This window comes from Aythya marila (genome assembly GCF_965140915.1).
Source record: "Aythya marila genome assembly, chromosome: 5".
Lineage (NCBI taxonomy): Eukaryota > Metazoa > Chordata > Aves > Anseriformes > Anatidae > Aythya > Aythya marila.
The window spans coordinates 43,273,977-43,289,649 of NC_139046.1; the positions used below are offsets into that span (position 1 = coordinate 43,273,977).

At 42.3% G+C, this 15,673-nt stretch overlaps 1 protein-coding gene across 2 annotated transcripts in view; it reads right to left on the bottom strand.

The window, feature by feature from the left end:
* Positions 1-11,120, bottom strand: part of PRKD1 (protein kinase D1) — a 123,806-nt gene extending 112,686 nt beyond the window's left edge. Inside the window, exon 1 of one of the 2 annotated variants that reach the window (XM_082760700.1) lies at positions 10,293-11,120. In XM_082760700.1, the coding sequence (XP_082616826.1) occupies positions 10,293-10,487 (195 nt within the window). In that variant the 5' untranslated portion in view covers positions 10,488-11,120. The remainder of the gene's footprint in view (positions 1-10,292) is intronic. The other variant, XM_082760701.1, reaches the window with a different exon arrangement.
* Positions 11,121-15,673: the final 4,553 nt, after the last annotated feature.

Consider the following 15,673-nt stretch of genomic DNA (forward strand, 5'->3'; position numbering starts at 1 on the left):
AGCCTGTTATGAAGCATAGGAAATATGAAGAAAGGTGGGAAAAGGAACAAGAAGTTACACAAAAAAGTACTCAGTAGCTTTAGTTTTGATTTCACTTCTAAGCCTGAATGGCAAGGTAGTGTCTAAATAATGCTTCTTTTTCCTGTGGAACATCTCTGACACGTACACGTCCTCCCTGCAAAGACGGATAAATCAAGTATGTCCTCTGTCCGTTCATTTTCCAAGTGGAATAACCTTTCTTTCTTGAAAAATTACACATTGTTCCTCTTAAAAACAATCTTTGCAGCAGATGAGTGTATTATTTCATTCTATCATTGCTTCCTCTGCACAGACAACCTTCACCACTCCACGAGGACAGATAACCCAAGCAGGACCCTCCCCTACATAATACTGTCAGGTTTTGTTGTTGTTTCTAACCCGTAAGATTTGAGGTCTTTATTTCATTTTGAAAAGGCTGACATTTTACCAACCATTGCTGCTAATCACAGTTTTCCATGAGTAACTTCTGTGCTTTTGCTGACAGCCTAGGATGAATTTATCCCAGCGCTGTCTTCAGAGATACTGCTGATAAGCTGCGGCTTTTAATGTTGAGACATCATTCCACGTGGTCTAAAATGTGGCCTTTTAGTCAGCTGTCTAGTGCACCTTGACTGCAAAGTACAGATGGCAGGGACTGTATCCTGTGTAATAACAATACAGCAAATAATAAGGCTCTAATATACTAATCTAATAAAGCTACTTAGCATCAATATTAGGTATCAATACAACAAGTGTACACACACAAGCTTAAGGATTGAAAAGCACTGTTAGAAATATTTTCCAGTTGCTTTCTACCTTGTCTTTTGTATGTATATTTAACTATCAGCCTCAACTTCCCATTTTGCCCTATGCTTCCCTTTTTAAATACACTAGGTGATACAAAACAGCACGGTGACCACGCCTTAATGTACCTCCTTAATAGCTATATTCTCAAAAATCCTTATTACCTGTTACTGTCTTATAAGCACACTACTATCAGAATTTATGTTTTTTGTTTTTGAATATTCCAATCAAACAAGAGACCACAGATACAGCACAAAGAAAAAAAAAAAAAAAAAAAAGCAGCCTTATTAAGCCACATACAAGCTGGAACAGCTCCTTAATAAACTTTATCTGTGTCTTCAGCTGTGGCGGGGGAATGCTGACACATTAATTTGAATATTCGTTTAATTATTGATTGTGGTGAGCTGCATACTCTCAAAACCACAGAAACATTGCAACCTTCAGGAGCCACCTCGTCTGACTTCCCACTTACAGCAGGACTATCTCCAACGCAAGGTTTTGTTTACCGAAGTCCAAAAAAGAAGGATAATGTTTCCACATTCTTTCTGGGTACCTGCTCTAGTCCTCCACTCTTTCAAACCTTAATTTGCAGTCATTGGCCTTTGTTTCACCCTCTGTCACTAACTAAAAATTTAAAAATTTATAAAAATAACTAAAAATTATCACCTGTGTAACTCTCCTTGAAGTGCTTATGCAGTTTCCTCCAAGAACAACTTCACCACTCGGAACCCCTGAGGTACTGTGATAGTTGCCAAATAACATAAAACAAATGGAAGGAAGGAGGTGGAGGTTTACATTAGATGGTCAGTTAAACACTGGCATTAGTTGATAGGTCTGAAACTGTGTCATTCTGTGGGTAAGATTCAGACGGCATGAAAACAAAATGCATGATCAGATCATAAACATGGGTTAAAGACAGACTAGACATTGTTTCTAGGTATAGAGACAAATATTTGTTTTCCAAATTGTTTGATTTTCCCAGACTGGAAACTGTGTCAGTAAACCATACTGTCCTCCTTATCAGTTGAGTTCCCTTCATACCACACACGGTCATCCCATGGATCAACACCACTATTTAAGAAGTTTAGATCATATAAACAACCCTCTGTGGCCCACAGATTCTACAGGGTTTTCAGGACTGTTTCAGTATGAATATAGATTCTAGCCTACCATTCATAAATTGCATAAGGACATAGGTTACATACTTTTTGGAGCCTCAGATTATTGCACGCTTTTACCAGTATGGTCTACACACATACAAACAGAAATGACTAACATAACAGGATTTCTTAGGTGGTAGGAAAAAAGATAAAGCAATATAACCACTGAAGTTGCTGTTTTTAAGGATACATGTATTTTAGAGAAATTGCCTCTTAGCCAGAATGTTGCTCCCTGTCACAGCTTTTGCGACTGACAAGATGCTAACAAACGCTATTTCTAACGCTCAAGAAAAAAATATTCTCAAGGTTGACCTTTTTTTTAAAAAAAAAAAAAAATCTTGGAAAAAACAGAACATGCTTTCAGACTGCACAGGACACGTTCAGACATGGTTCTTTTGAAGCATAGAAGATAAAGGCTTATAACTGGCAACTGTGGTCATGGCTTGCACCTTCAATTCATGTACCTCATGCTTAAAATTAAGTGGAAAGACCAAGGTTTTATGCCAACCACTAATGAAAGCCTCTAGAAGCTTCTTTATTCCTCTGAGGAAGCAGCCAAGATCCAGATTAGATGCAGTACATTCAGGTTTCCTCCTTTAAGAAAAAAAAACAGTACTGATCAAATTAATATGCGATGTTCTAGCTTTAATGTCATTGCAGTTTCTGAGCTCATTCTGACTGTGGCATAGGCGCAGACAGCTGACTGTCTCTACAAGGAGACACTATGACAATACACTATACCATGGTGCAAGAAGTGAAAGTTTACATCTTGACTAAGTTTTCCCCAGTTGAAGAAGAAAACGGAATTACAAGGAACAATCTAAAGGAAGCCACAAATTCATGGAGGAAGAGAAAGTAAAAAAACAATGTTATACACTGAAATGTATGTCTACCTTCATGAGTATGCATATATCCCTGTAATATGTTCAGATTCATTTCTGGATTATAACATAATACACTATGCTACCTTTCTAAATTTTTGCATGGTTTTCCAGCAGGTAAAACTACAGAATTTAAAAGAAAAAATGTGCCTCATGAAATAGCTGACTTGAAGCACACACTTCAAGGTTTTGTTCTTAACAAAATTTAAAAACAGATGTGTACAAGTTATTTTAATCCTACACATTATTTTTTGAGTGACATGAAATTTGTCATTATTTCAGACTGTTGCGTGAATAGGAATATTTAAAAGGAAAGAAAAGTCCTAAAAAAGCAAGAGATCATACAGTGGTACTAAAAGTCCTTTACTAGAAAAAAGAAGGGTGGAAGAAAGCCTTTGAAAGAAACCTGTTTTGGTTTCCAATATCCTGGACATTCACAGGGACTCCAAAAGCCAGAAGGATGCAAACGAAGGCAAGGTCCAGGCAGAGCACTGCCAACATTCATGCAGGATATCCATGCTCAGCCTGGTGAGGGCCCCGCCAGCCAAGAAGAGCAAGGCACTGTATCGAAAGCCTCCTCACACAACACTGTGCAGCACACTGAGCATATCAGGCACAGAAAGCCAAATCACCGCCAAAGATGATGTAAAAGGCATCTCAGAGAAGCATGGTTTTTATTCTCATGTAGCTCAAATACTTTTAGAGCTAACAAGACAGGATAGCTAAACTCTGCAGAGGTTCTGCTGGAAAGCTACGATCAAGCCTGTGTAGAAGACATTCAAGTCTGATGCTGAAAATGAAACAGGTACTGTACTGGAACACACCCTAAGGCAGATGTCAGTTCCATCCCAAAACAGACAAACTGGTATCATGCAAGAAGCACATCAGAGCTCCAAAAGACAGATTGAAAGAGCAGCTCTCCTCCAAGCAGCAAGAGCCAAATACAAGTCAAACGCCTGCACTGACCCCACTGAAGATGCCAGACAATACAGCCAAACCGCTGTATGAGGAGGATTAATCAAAAAGGCAGAAACAAGATGTTTTCCAACAAGTGCAGAGCATTTAGAAGAGATGTCTGCACAGGGTAGCTAAAATGAATTCACCCGGGCTTTGGATAAATACTTGGGATGAGATTTAATTTATATACTTAATTGCACCTGTGTAACTCTAGCTACGTTACATAATGTCAACATAAACCTGCCAGATGTCCAGCAGACACTGAAGTCAAGAAGTTAATGATGACCTACAATATGTACAAAAGTAATTAGAAAAACTACAAATAAGGCATGTACTTGTCACGGGTTGCTTGAAATAGATTATTAAAGTCTTGGTCTCGCTGTACTTAATATTATCTTATCAGCTATATTTTTTAATTACACATAGCCCTATCTTAAAAATTCCATGGATGTCCTTAAAATAATTCCTATCACTAAATAATAATAATAATAAAGCTAATGTAAATTGGCAAAAGTTTTTAATCAAAATAGATTCATATACAGGAAAACATTAAGAAACTAAAAGTAATAATATGCAGATTTCAGGAAGTCTGCTCACTTCCTTGCAGGTAACCACTGTGTAACACACGTGGTAACCATACAGCCAGATTTCTCCCAACAGGGGAAAAAAAAATTGACAAGAACAACTAGTTTTGGATGTTTATGAGGCATTTCCAGAAATTATGGAAAAATACCCATGGACAAAGTATGCACATGGACTTGGCACATACTGATGCATACTGCACAGCACAGATAACCTGCACATAAGCAGTAACTCCTCTGCATCTTCAGGATGTAGTGGGCATTCACAGGTAATCCATGTGGCTTGTGCCCAGTAAGCCTGGTATCAGACCGACCAACCGACCTCCGGTACTTCACGTTCACTGAGCACATGATACAGCGTATGCACCTCTGTCTGGAAAATGCTGCAACTTCATGAATAAATTCTGTTCTTTCTCTGGCAATTGAGCTTCATCTCATCAGCAATGAGAAGCATCTCATCTGCTTTACTCATCTTAATATTTTTTAAAATTATTATGGAAATTATGTGTTTCCTGGAGGAAGCATCATTAGGACTACCACAACAGCAACACAGAACTCCTTTTATAATTCCTTTAAAAATGAAAATGTCAACTGCTTTGGTTACAAGCCAGTGTTCTGTCCAAAGCTCCATCTTATTTCTTATTCTATGAGAATTCATTTGATAGCCTTTAATCTTTGGCAAGGAATTTCTCAAACGGTCTAGATAACTCAGTGGCATTAGACCAACTTTCCTCATCCAAATCCCTGACATGTTAGATAACAAAGTTAGCATTTCTTTTTTTTTTTCTTTTTTTTTTTTAAAAAAAAAAAAAGGGTTTCTTTAAACAAATTCAGACTGATTCCCTTTCATCAGTTATCCTTTTCCTGGCATTTTCTCACACATTCTCCAAATGTAATTTTAATGAATCTACAAACTAACATTGTGTACACTGACTTACAGTTTCCAGGGTGGAGAATAATAAATGTAAAGTCAATAGAAGATTGAGCAGCAAACATCAAAAGTCTCACTTGAGTTTATAAGGGTGAGATTAGAAAAGTACTTTCACTTTGAAATATGTTTACACGCATAATGACAAGGCACCTCACATTCCTGAAATGAAATTAACAACTTTGTTTCTTTGCAGTCAGAAAGAAGCATTCAGTTTAGAGAAATCACAAGAAGTTGAACATTTTGTTATCAGTGTACATCAGGCAAAAATTCCTAGAGAATGTAGCTTTAACAGATAAACACGTATCTGTACTAACTGTCCCCAGACATACGAATGATGTGACTACAGCCAAACATGTCGTGAATATACAAAATGTCTACAAGTGTGTGTTGAATCAACAGCATACGAGTTCTGGTCAGAGTGGGAAAAAACCTTTCACAGTTCCTCTGTTTATCCTGAAGGGAAAAATCTTTCTTTCTTTCTATGATACTATTTATTGCGAGTCCCCAACCTGCTCCAAAGGGAATTATTTTATTACTATCAGGCCCTTGTTTATTTCAAGAGAGTTTGTAAACTTGGGGGGAAAAACAACAACAAAAACCTTCATCCATATAAACAAAATCCATATGTTTTTCATGGCTGTTTGAAACCCTTGCAGAAAAGGTTAAGAATATTTTCAAAACAATCTTCAGAAAAGCTCTTTTCTTCACTAAGACCACAGGTTTAGAGATTCTGGCTGGGTGGGGACAAAAAATATATATATATATATATATAAAACATACACCTAAGCTTACATTTGTTTTCCTGTTTTATTTATTTCAGAATAAGTTGGATTTCTTTTATCAAGGTCAACCAGGAGCACAAACATATATGTACCTGTTCCCAAATGTAAATGTTTGATTTCAATTCTTCATAGGACAATATAAAAGCTCTTCGCTTGACATCTGACTATCCTCTTACTTTAAATACTGAATACCTTATGTGATGATGAATCTGGGTACAGTATTCCATTCGCTGTATACCACTTGAACCATCCTTTTATTTTTCTTTTTGTCCTTCCCCATTCCTGAAATGGCCTACTTTACTATTACTGTTTTTATTTGTTGTAAAGTTTCAGAACTAACCAAACCAGGGAACCATGTACAACAGTACTTTTATAAACAGTCTGAAACATGCACAGCCAATGATCAAATTTTGTTTCCATTTCAGATCAAATTGTTTTCTCTGTGTTTGTTTTAAGAGAAAACACACACAAAAACCAGAAGAATACTTATACCGGCCTAGCTGTGTCCATATTCAAACTGCCTCAAGTTTCTAAAGCTTATAAGGTAGCAACCCACAGACCATCAGCCATGCAGACCTCAAAAAAAAAAAAAAAAAAAAAAAAAGAAGAAACGTTTGCTACTTTCAGCAATTTCTCTGACTTCATATGCTGAAGGCCTACAATATCTGGTCATCTGGTCTAAGGGATATTTTATAAAACACGTATTTCCATGCCAAACAACTTTGTAGCACATATTTACTTAAGAAATCAAAGTTTTCAAAACTTGGCAATGCCACTACAGTAACCCAACACATTGCATGTGAGTCACCGAAGGTGACAAAGAATTTCAGCAAACAGAAAATACAAACTTTACTCTTTGTATAGTGTAGGAAATTTTATGCAAGTTCTTTTCTCTTTTGCTAATAACTTTAAATAAAAAAAAGTCTTTGATAACATGACCATTCTGGACAACTACAAATATGCTGTGCTCCTACGTCGTGTGCTTTGCCCTGGATAAGTGGCTCTATTGTGTGCAGTTAACCCAAGAAGGGCAATAATTCAAACTATTTATCTTCAGAAAACAAAGATTGTATTTTACAATATTCTCCTACTGATCCTGTGGGGGAGTCAGCCTAGAAGTCGAACACTGACACACATTTTTTATTTTATTCTCGTTTCTTGTTAGCCACATTTTTAAATGTTAAAAATTCCCTCTCGGCCGAAGAACAAGTAACCCTACATGAACAAGTCTCAAGGTTTTCACATCACTGATTCTAAGAAAGACAAACAAACACAGACTCAAAGGAACAAAATGTAATTTAGCTGTCTTTAAACAAATTTCAGTGTGTTTGGATTTATGCCTGAAGCTAGCACATACCATTTCATCTTTAGAATTTCTATGAAAATTTCTATATAACTATCTCAGGGTGATAGGTACAATTTCCTCCTGAAGGAATGTGGCTCATGGATAACAGAAGAAAAACAGACTCTTTGTTCGTTCCATTTTTCAGACTATGTATTAGATAATAAATATAATTATATTCTCTACCAAAAGTAGCAAGCTGAACCTTTGTACTCCAGATGCTGTTTCAAGTCCACTAGTGTAAATGTATGCAAAAAAAAATGTTTATTTCAAAATATAAACATACATTATACATAGCAAAACTTATATTTGTGCACACATGTACAGTATATATTATTTATATATAAAACCACCATATAGATGTATCTACGTATGGTGGTTTTCTACATATTTACATACACATGCATACATCAACCCATATAAACACACACACCCTACAAATTCACACCCCACTTAAGCTTACGTATGCTCCACTATGCACGCTCTGAGAAGCTTAGGTCAATTTCATATAAATTCCACACACTAAGCACTAAGTTCACTTAGCTGATAAATCTGTGCAGAGTAAGGGTCATAAATATCTTCACTCAGGTATACCCACATTACCGTGGGAGAGGCTCTCTATAAACAGATCATCTGACACTGATACTGAAGGGAAGCTGGCACAATCCTATAAATAAAGTTGCATGCAAAAGGACTGCTTAAATGTTTAACAGTATAACCACAGAGACAGAGCTGATATTAGCAGTCTAACAGGAAAGCTAAAGAGAAAAAACAAAGTCACTTCTTCTCATCTTGATACACTGCTTAAACAGTCCAGACTAAACAGTGACTTTGGGACAAAATAGGTACCTGCCAGGCACCACCTACTTACTTTACAGACCCAAGGAAACTTGGAAATAGCGTGAGATTTCACTGAGATCTCACACTATTAACGGTATTGTCTCCTGCTTAACTGTGATAAGCAAATCAATCTTTCCCATAAGATCATGAGCAAGCAGTGCTTCAAATAAGTTCAAGGAAAGGAAAAAAAATCACGAATCTCTAACACACAGAAAGAGTTACCTCATAAAAAATACGTGGTATCTAGAAGTGTTTTTCTTTTTAAGAAGGCCCTCTCTTCCAATTTTCCCTTTCTTTGAGTCACTTTCTTCTCACCAGCCTTGCAAAAGCAGTAATTTGAGCTCTGAGAAACTGTGCCTAGAAGAAAGTTCCTCGTTCAGGTGTGTTCCACAGAAAAACAGCTAAATGATTTTCTCTTTTTTATTGTCAGTACACAAATAAAAATGTCGAACGCGTTAATGTCAGTACTTACTCAGATAAGCCTGACTCTTGGAGGAAAAGCCAACGCGTTTAGTTTTCTTTAAACAATACTACATTGTTAGGAAATTAGGAAATTGTTAGGAAGTATGAAAGATTAGACTCAAGCTTACTGTAAGTCCATGAAATGAATAAACCACTCAAGCACAAATACATAAACAATGCATGCAACAATCTTGATATGTTTTCATTATTGCTAGCATAGTAACAAGCGAATGGCAAAATATTAACAGCATTTAAGTTGTGCCTGAGGTATATGACCAAGCAACAAGTTCTGGCCTAGCTCTAAAAGCAAACATGGTGGTGTTAAAAAAAAAAAAAAAAAAAAAAGAAAAAAAAGTATGTCGTTCTTCAGAATTTAATTTAGCAAAGCAGGTAACCAACCACCTCAACCAGCAACTGACATAAAATTTAGAAGTTAAGATGTGTATTGTGTACTTTTTTTGAATATATGTAATTAGTTGCTCTTCAAAATAGGGAAAATTGACTTTTTAGTGAAGTTCAGGGGACAGGCTCTCTACAAACAAACCTAAAACTTTTAAAAATAAAATATCCTGTTTGGATTTATTTTACAGTAGTGAAAACAAAGAGGAGGAACAAAACAAACAAACAAACAAACAAAAACACAACACACTTTTTCCATTGTAACTATCCAGGATATCTAGCTTTCGGTTGGTCGGGGGTTTTTTGGTTTTGTTTTCTTTTGTAACACTTCCTTCGGTCCCTCGCATGAAGAGAGTAAAACTTCAACGCGCATCGCGCCTGTTAACACAGAGAAGCGGGGAACGCCCGAGGCCAGCGGAGGCTCGGGGCAGATGCCAGCCTCCGGCCCAGAGAAGCAGCACCAAGTGCCTGCCTCCCTCCCTGCCTCCGCTCCCCGCCTCCCCCGGAGCGACCCCGCCGCAGTGTGGCGCGCCCCGGCCTCCCGCGGCGCGGCGGCCACCTGCCAGCACCGGCTCCCCGCGGCGCCGGCCTCTACCGGAGACCCCGGCCCCGTCCCGCTGCTGCCCCCGCCCGGAGCGGGGAGCGGCGCGCGGGGCTGCTCGCCGCTCTGGACGCTAGGCTGGTTTTTCCTTGTTGGGGTTGGGTTGTTGTTTTCTCTTTCTTTCTTTCTCTCTTTCTGTTTTTTATTTATTTATTTTTTTTAATTTGAGTGGAAAGTTTCCTCTTCCAGCAGAGGCTGGGACGAGGCGCAAGGCGCCCTCGCGGCTGACAGGTTTGTGCCCCCCCCCCCCCCGCCGCCGGCGGGGGGCTGTTGTGAGCCGCAGCCCCGAGCGCGGCGACAAGCGGCGCCACCGACACGGGCGCCGAGCATCCCGCCCGGCACCGGGGGCCGAGGGGGCAGAGCGGGGGCCGGGCATGGAGCCGGGCAGGCGGCGGCGGAGGAGGAGGAGACGCCGAGAAGTTGCCGCGAGTGCCCCGGAGCCGAGCCCAGCCCCGCCGGCAGAGGAAAGTTCGCAGCCACCAGCGGCGCCCGGGGGATGGCGGGCGGGGGCTCCCCTCGGGGCTCTCTCCTTACCTTCTGGTCGACGATGGAGCAAGCCATTTCCCGGACGTGGGCGAGGCTGAAGTCGCCCGAGGAGTCCTGCAGCAGCAGCACCGGCTCCCGACTCAGCCCGATCTGGAGGTGGAAGGCGACGCCACCGGCGCCGGCAGCAGCAGCCCCCGGCGGCGGCAGCGGGCTGGGCGGCCGGAGCAGCGGAGGGGCGCTCATCGGGAACTGCCCGCCGGAGGAGCCGGAGCCGGAGATGGAGCTGGAGGAGCCCGAGGAAGGAGGGCAGAGAGGCGGGCGCCGCGGTGAAAACTTTGGCGGCCGCCCCGGAGGCGCCGCTCGAGTTCCCCCGCGAAGTTTCAGGGAAGTCCCCGCCGCCTTGCCGCTCCTGGGCGAAAATGGCGGGGGGTGGGGGGCGGGGGGCCGGAGAGGATGCAGACAGGAAAAGGCGGCGAGAGAGGCGCGCAGGGCGAGGGGGGAGCCGGGCCCAGCGCCGCCACCGCCGCCGAGGTGGTGCCGCCGCTCCGGCTGCTGGCGCTGTGCGCGGCGCGGGGGCGGGACGGGCCGCGCCCTCCGCCGGGACGGGCAGAGCCGAGCCGGGACGGGGCGAGCCCGGCCCCGCCGCCACCACACGGCGGCCGCGTCCCGACAGGCAGCGGGCCCCGCTCCGCAGCCCCCGCCGGCAGCCGGCGAGTGCCCCCGCGTCGCCTCGGCCCCCCGAGCCCGGGCTCCCCGCCCGCCCCCGACAGTGGGGAGCGTCCCCTGCCCCGCTCGCCCCTTCGGATAAAAGCTTAAAGCCGCCCGAGGAGCCCCTCGGGGCTCCCCCGGCGTGGAGGCAGCACGGGGGCTCTGGGGGCAGGACGGGGGCAGCATCGGGGCAGCAGAGCCCCCACAGGGCAGGAAGGGGGGACGAATTGCCCCCTCTCTTCCTTGACATCGCTCCCAGGTTCAGCTGCTGTCAGGGCTGAGGGGCTCCCTGACACCACAACCCGGGACGAGTCCTTCCTTCAGCCTTCACAGTAAGTCCTGTCCGTTTGCAGAAGTAGTACGGGTGTCAGGCAACATTTAATCTTAAAAAATATCCCTAATCTCTTGGAAGTCAGTTGTCTGTGGGAACATGAGCTGTAAATATTTTAGGTACTGAAGGAGAAACTACAGCTTCAACTGCATGAAGTTTAACAAGGCCAAGTGCCGGGTCCTGCACCTGGGGCGCAATAACCCCAAGCAGAGCTACAGACTGGGAGAGGAATGGTTGGAAAGCTGCCAGGCAGAGAAGGACCTGGGAGTGATGGTTGATAGTCGGCTGAATATGAGCCAGCAGTGTGCTCAGGTGGCCAAGAAGGCCAACAGCATCCTGGCTTGTATCAGGAACAGTGTGACCAGCAGGGCTAGGGAGGTGATCGTCCCCCTGTACTCAGCGCTGGTGAGGCCGCACCTCGAGTACTGTGTTCAGTTTTGGGCCCCTCGCTACAAGAAGGACATCGAGGTGCTTGAGCGGGTGCAGAGAAGGGCAACAAAGCTGGTGAGGGGCCTGGAGAACAAGTCCTACGAGGAGCGGCTGAGGGAGCTGGGCTTGTTCAGCCTGGAGAAGAGGAGGCTCAGGGGTGACCTTATCGCTCTTTTTAGGTACCTCAAGGGAGGCTGTAGCGAGGTGGGGGTTGGCCTGTTCTCCCACGTGCCTGGTGACAGGACGAGGGGGAATGGGTTTAAGTTGAGCCAGGGGAGTTTTAGGTTAGATGTTAGGAAGAACTTCTTCACTGAAAGGGTTGTGAGGCACTGGAACAGGCTGCCCAGGGAAGTGGTGGAGTCACCATCCCTGGAAGTCTTCAAAAGACGTTTAGATGTAGAGCTTAGGGATATGGTTTAGTGGAGGGCTGTTAGCGTTAGGTTGGAGGTTGGACTCGATGACCTTGAGGTCTCTTCCAACCTAGGAAATTCTGTAATTCTGTGATTCTGTGATTCTATTCATATGGCACCTGTAAGGATGGCTGTGCCGACCGAAGGAAGGTCTGAAGGTCACAGGGGTTGATGGAATTTACCACCTGTTTCTTTTCAAACTGCTTTTCTGACCAAATGTACAGCTGCAACGTTTTTTTCATTTTGATTAGCTGTTTTTAGGACACGTTTTACTGTAGTCAGCTTATTTCCCAGCTGGCATTTGCACAGACAATACCTTACTGTCAATATTTTTGAATCCGTTTATCCTTCAGCAAATTTTCTTATTAAAATTGTTGCATTTTAATCTGTATCCTCTGCAAACTACCAAACCTGATGAAAACGTCAGCACTCTAGATTAAGATGATTACTACTTCCACTTAGTGACTTTTTCTTGTCATGTCAGGAGTTATAATCATCTTCAACCATATCCTTTGGCATTGCTGTTGAAAACCATACTTAACATTGCTGTTGCCTGGAGTATTCCTGTAGCATTGGGTCAGTTTCAGTGCAGTACTGTACCCCAGCTGTGCTGTTGACCGTTGTGACAGACTGTTTCCTAGGAGTTTTCCATGTACTGGCCATTTTCATGCTTGGATGTTTTGGGGTTTATACTCATTTATACTCTCATGTCAAAGACTGCTGAGGCATTTTGACTACAGTAAGCTTCCCATTACCCCATATCCCAGCCAGCTATGCTATACAGAAGTAGCACAGGAGGACTGTGAGATTCTTGTGTAAATCTATAGCAGGAAGAGTGTGTGAGGTCAGAATGCCATCCCCAAATGACTGTCAGAAGTTCAAATGCAAACGTAAGGCCAGAGCCATACCAGGTGGCTGGTGTGCGATTTTTCCTGAGCACTCTAGTTCCCACTTCGCAGTCCACTTCTCCACTATTGAAAGCAGCATACTCAAAGATCCCACAGCATTGCTTCATTGTCCAGGTGATCCTTGAAGGCAGTGAAGTGTCATAAGTGTCATCAACTACTACTATCAGAGTGCCTCTTCCTTACAGCTCACTGTGGAGAAAGCAGACATGGCTCTCTGATGGCAATAGGGGTGGTGAGTTGTCTGCCTCTCTCCTGGCCTTGCCATATTTAATTATGGGGTCACCTAACTGAGCATTTCACAACATGAGTCACATGATGGCATCTGCTTTCAAAGGAAAGAGTAGAAAAATGACAGCTGTACATGCACTTAGCTACTGTGCACAGCTTTTCTGCACCTCTTAAAATAACTACAGAGGAGAGGTAGTATAGTGCTGAACATCAGCCAGAGTGGGCAAGTCAACAGCATCATAACTAACATCAGAAAATCATTACAAAGTAGAAATGCTGTGAATTATATGCCCATATTTTTATTATCCATGTGAAATCTAGCAATATAGCTCTTTGGTCACTACCCACAGATCCACGTCCTCTGTGCAGACATGGTTGTGAAGTTTTCTTCAAAAGGAAAGATCATGGTGTTTGTTGAAAGTTTCAGGTTGCTGACTTGCTTGATTGGTATATCTGCCCTGTTGAGTACACCTTTGTAATCAGAGTAGAAGAGGGCAGGACTTATTCTACACTGTCAGCCAGTCATATTCAAATACTATTTATAAAGGGATTTAGTGAAATCACATGACATGATCCTGAGTACAACCTGGCCTGTTGTACTGACTGAAATGTCATCTATTTCATGCGCTTTCCAGATGGGAGAATTATTGCACTGGTGCTAGGGGAGGGGAAAGACCATCCACAACAGTCTGTTCTCTTCCCTGTGACGTGATGCTGTGTGCACACCTGGTTGACACAATCTGTACAGGCAAAAAACTCTGGATGTTTAGATTTCACTGTGCTTGTACCAATCAACTTATCAGGATGTGAACTTACAAGGGAAAAAAAAGTTTGCGTCACATGGCTACACAATTTGTGCATCTAGCTACACACAGGAAGAGGTGTAGAAAAGATTGTCGCTGTAAAATCAAATTACGAAAACCTTCCCCAGCTGCCCCCAAGGTACAGAGTACAGTACCTGTTTGTAGCATATGCTCGACAAGATGTCAGTATTTGAAATAGGATTGCTTTTATTGGACGTGTGTATCGCACAAATACCAAAATAGGATTTAATTCCAAGCTGTTTAATACTACTTCTAATTACTCTGAATTACTACAGTGTAAAGGGTGGATAGTGATCTTTGTATATCCACATAAACTGTATACTTGACCCCCCACTTACATCCCTTTCTTCAACTGTCTTCTTTCAGCATTGTATAGACAGAATTCTGTTCTATTCTTTGGGAATAAGAATCATCCCCTTTTTTTGCTTTTCTTTATCTGTGATGTAACTGGTCTGTATCTGTGATGTAACTTTTTGAACAGTGAGATATCTGTTTATCTATCTTTCTTAACACAATTATTTGGTGCATATGTTTTAATTTTTACAGCTTTTTAAAAATCTGAACCCAAACACCTAGGAAAGAATAATGCAGGATATGCCTCTGAAGAATAAGGCAGCTTCTTTGACATAGACAATGTTCTTGTTCAGGTCAAAATAGTTGACCTAAAATTAAGTCCTGATGTATTTACACAGTTGATTACTATCAGATGATTACTACTGACATTGTTAGACAAATTGTAGAATATGATATCCAGCTCTGGGATCAGTATTTTGGAAATATGTTCCTTGACAGTACATTCAATAGTATAGTGCATCTTGTCAAGGAGAAAAAAAGCAGAGCTAAAGCAGAAAATGAAGTAAAAGAAGCAATCTCTAGATGCTGGATGGAAAGTGAGATGGGAAATAAAGCTCAAATTTTAACTGTCAGAATGAATAAGTGAAGGAAGTGACAAATATTCTATTTTAATATTTTCAAATTCAGACTGAGAGTTTACTCAAGCACAAGCTTTTGGGCTCAGTACACTGGTAACTTTTTTGTTTTACAAGATCAGAGTGGAAGATAGTGGCCTTTGGCCTTCTGTTATGTTCTTAATAACATCCAAAAAAGGCAGGCAGGTTTTGTTTCCTGTGACAGCACACATGAATTCAAAGATGTAGAGATAGTCATCTTTCTTCCTCTCTTAAAATAAGTGTATCTTTTCTACCTCAGAAGGAAGGCACCATCTGTCCAGGAAGAAAGTGAGCTAGCATAAACCCTTTGTTCCTTACGTCACTTCCACTTGTTTGGCCCTGCTGTACTCCATCAGCTGTCCCAGGCTGAGCAGGAGCTCTCCTTTTATCTTCAAAAGCTTACCTCCTCAACCTGCAACAACAGATCTAATGTTAAAGGGAACAACGACTTTTTTTTTGGCTGAATCAGACTGATCCCACTTTCACATTCTACCACTGCCATGTTTCTGTTTCCAGGCCTTCCTTCATCTCACATATTCGTGGACCACACGCCTCTAGGCTTAAAGCTTTGATCAGACATCCTGCTGCTATATTTTTCCATCAGTCCAGCTTCTTGACATATTGACTTGTATCGAGAGGGT